Genomic DNA, 3,713 nt, shown 5'->3' with positions numbered 1-3,713 from the left:
CTCTACTGAGACAGGACACGTGGAAGCTTGTGCCTGGTGTCGTCCATGCTTCACTCCTGGGACCTTTTCTTTTCCCTTTGCTGATTTTATTCTCTATCTTTTTGCTGCACTAAACCGTAACCATGAGTGTAACAACTTCTGGGTCCTGTGAATCCTTCTAGCAAATCGTTGAGCCTGAGTGCGGTCTTGGAGACCCCCCGACACAAGACCTACATTCCCGTAACTTTAAACCCCACTAACAACTCCCACGTGTGTATCTCCAGCCCTGCTTTATCTAGACCGTTACGAACAATTGCCTGTTTCATTCTCCAGTTGATTTCTGACACGCCTAAAGCAAATTCTTGATTTTCCTTCTGTATTCCAAATGTATATCCTCCCTCACTGTTGCCTCAGGTGCTTTGGCCAGAAACCTGGGAGTCAGCCTTGACTCCTCACTCTGTCCTCATCAAATCGGATTCTCCCCACCCTCACCCCCCAAATTCTTGAGATTCTAAGCATCTCGTGCCTGCTCTCTCCCTTCGTTCTGCTTTTTTTTTTTTTTTTCCTGTCATCAACTCTTAATAACTCCTTGTGTCTTATCCTCTACCATGATTTGAAAAGACACGTTCCACCCTGCCTCCGGGGCGGGGGGGGAATGCCCCTGGGGGGGGGGATGCTGTGTCTACCACTGGTGTTTGCCCATCTCCATGATACAGCTGTGGCAGCCCCAGATTCTGAGTCTCAAACCTTGGCCCTCTAATTCTGGGTCACTTCCTCCCTGTTTTTATTGCTTGTAAAGAAACATGAGTCAAAGCCCAAGATTTGGTGGGAGCTGGGGTCCAGTGCTTGAACAACACATGTTTTAATGTGTCCAGCATTCTGTTTTAAGAATGTCACAGGGCACCTGGGTGGCTCTGTCAGTTACGTGTCCGACTTCGGCTCAGGTCATGATCTCGCGGTTTGTGAGTTCAAGCCCCACGTCGGGCTCTGTGCTGACAGCTCAGCCTGGAGCCTGCTTTGGATTCTCTCTCTCTCTCTCTCTCTCTCTCTCTCTCTCTCTCTGCCCCTCCCCTGCTCATGCTCTGTCTCTCTTTGTCTCAAAAATAAACATTAAAAAAATTTTTTTTTTAAATGTCACAAGGCCTACGAAGACAATGGCTGGAATAAAACAAGCACCCAATAAATTTCATTAATATGTGATTGAGCGTGATTTCTCTAGGATTTCTGGAGAAGGGAAATCTGCCTCCATTAGACTGAGGGGTTGATTTGGCCGTAGATGTTGCGTTCTGGATTCACAAGCACCTGTTACATAAAGAGAAAAGATGAGTTCCATTTTCTATGTAGGCCTTCCTGGTCTACTTGCTGTATTTAGTACAAGGCCCAGATGCTCACGCATTGTTCTCCGTCCTGGGAAATTCCAATGAACTTCCTCCTATCTGACTGCACTTCAATCACAGCAGCACCTCTGTGTTTCTACAATGGCCCCTATAGTTCCCTACCTTGGAGGAGAGACTCTAAAATAATCCCCACGTCCTGGCATTCATGCCCTTATGTTATCCCCTTCCTTTGAGGGCAAAACCTGTGACTTGCACCTAACCAAAAGAATATGGCAAAATGACAGGATGTGCATGATTGGTTTCTGTTTTATAAGATCTGTTATATAAGATTCTGTTATATCAGACTTCTGTCTGGGCTTTAAAAAAGTAAGATGCAATGTTGTGAGCTGCCTATGGAGAGGGCCACATAGCAAAGGACTTAGGGCAGCCTCCAGCTGACAGCCAGTAAGAAACCGAGGTCCTCGTTTGACAGCCTGCAAGGAACTAAAGGCTGAGCTTGGAAGTGGATCCTTCTCCAGTCAAGCCTCAAATGGGACCTGAGCCTTGGCCAACACCATGATGACAGCATTGCAGAAGACCCATCTAAGCAGTGCTTAGACACAAACTTTGCGATAATGGCATATGCTGTTAAGTTTGTTGTCATTTGTCATGCAGCAACAGATCACTAATACACTCCACTCCAGATCCTTTGAATGGATTGCTCCTTCTCATCCCTCCAGAATATAGCAGACGTTGAGTTGACTGACCTGACACTCTTCCTCATATCTCATCCCTTGCCTGCTTCTATTGACAAGAACTGGGAAGCATAACACCTCATTCTCTCAGCCTTCCTGGCAACAAGCAATACCATGTGACACAATTCTGGTCCAGGAGATATGAGTAATTTCACGGGCTGGCACTTCTAGGAAGAGCTTTTGCTCTACTGATAGAAAGAAGCAAATGTGGCTTTCCTTCTCTGGACGAGGGGGACCTAAAAGTCCACGTGTGCCAGTTCGTACCTGACTGGAGAGCTCACAAACCTAAATACAACCCATACAATGGCCTGAGCCAGTCTGATTCTCCTCTGTAGAATTTGAACCTAGAAACTCTTAACTAGTAATAGAGGATGTTGTTACATGTAATCTGAAGTTATAGAGGCGTGGTGACTGGGAGGCTTGCATAGGAATTCAATCTGGACTGAGAACAATGGAACAGATTCGTTGCTCAACAAATATGAGCAACGACATAAGAGAAAAGCTTCCTGACAACATTCCAGTCCTCGCAGGCCCACCAGTAATTTCTGAAATTGGGTTATCTGAGATTCCCCCAGTGTTCTCTGAATTACTTTCAGGGGGTTTGTCTTTCTTATTAAAAGCCCTGACTATGGGGCCACCTGGCTGGCTTAGTTGATAGAGCATGGGACCCTTGATCTCAGGGTCGTGAGTTCAAGCCCCACATTGGGTGTGGAGCCTGCTTAAAAAAAAATGTTTAAAATCCCTATGATATATAAGACATTCACATCCTTTGAGAATAGTTCATCTGTAAATTACACTAAAGCCTGCCGCCCTCCAATCTATCCTCCATAGTAACTGGCCTGCCCTCTAGAGTAACAAGGAATACATTTGTCCCTTTAGTGCAAGACAGCACTTTGGACACTAAAATACTGGAATTCTGTGGCCCTAAAGTTTCTCTTTTCCAAATCTGTTCTGGCATCCCTCTTTTGCTTCCTGAAATCTGATTGGTCACTGACTCCTTCAGAGGATACTGTCTAAAATCCATCCCTGGACATGAAGTAATCTGGCTAGCCCTGAACATGGATGCTATTGCTTGAATCCTCTGAAATAATCTCACTAGTCCTTAGAACCAGAAAGCAATCACCTGAGTTATCGGAACTTCCAATGGGAAGGTCTGCTTCCCATCTGCCTGGATGAGCTAATAGTTTTCTTCCTTTTGGGTGATAAAACTGATTTTTTTTTTTTTTTTTTTGGCCACCAGGAAACTCAAAGACAAATGATAAATACAGGAACAGGTACTACATAGGTCCAGCATATTTACCTTCTTATCCATACCTTGATTTCCTGCCTATTTTTAGAAGCATTTTCCTAATTGTGATTCCTATTTCTAATTTAGCACCATTTTATGGTGTGATATATAAGCTTGCTGTGAATTGCCTCAAATCTCCCATGGGAGGAATGTAGAGAGGTGAGTATCATGAACAAAAAGAAAAGATTGGAAAGAAAAGAAAACAAATTAAAGGAGATAGATGGTTATCATTGTACTTAAAGGGATGGGAAAGGAATGAATGGAATGGAGAGAAATGCAATGGAGTGGAAAGGGATGGGATTGGATGGGATGGGACGGGATGGAACGGAATGGGTGGGGTGGAATTGAATGGAGTGGAGTGGGGTGGGGTGGGGT

The 3,713-nt window shown here is 44.7% G+C and overlaps 1 protein-coding gene across 6 annotated transcripts in view; it reads right to left on the bottom strand.

Annotated features, from left to right (window-relative positions):
* Positions 1–1,159: 1,159 nt before the first annotated feature.
* Positions 1,160–3,713, bottom strand: part of CEACAM20 (CEA cell adhesion molecule 20) — a 23,742-nt gene continuing 21,188 nt past the window's right edge. For all 6 annotated transcript variants that reach the window (XM_049620850.1, XM_049620853.1, XM_049620848.1 and 3 more), the window contains exon 12: positions 1,160–1,281. In XM_049620850.1, the coding sequence (XP_049476807.1) occupies positions 1,228–1,281 (54 nt within the window). In that variant the 3' untranslated portion in view covers positions 1,160–1,227. The remainder of the gene's footprint in view (positions 1,282–3,713) is intronic.

The sequence above is a fragment of the Panthera uncia genome, assembly GCF_023721935.1.
Source record: "Panthera uncia isolate 11264 chromosome E2 unlocalized genomic scaffold, Puncia_PCG_1.0 HiC_scaffold_19, whole genome shotgun sequence".
Lineage (NCBI taxonomy): Eukaryota > Metazoa > Chordata > Mammalia > Carnivora > Felidae > Panthera > Panthera uncia.
This window is presented reverse-complemented; position numbering and strand designations above follow the sequence as displayed.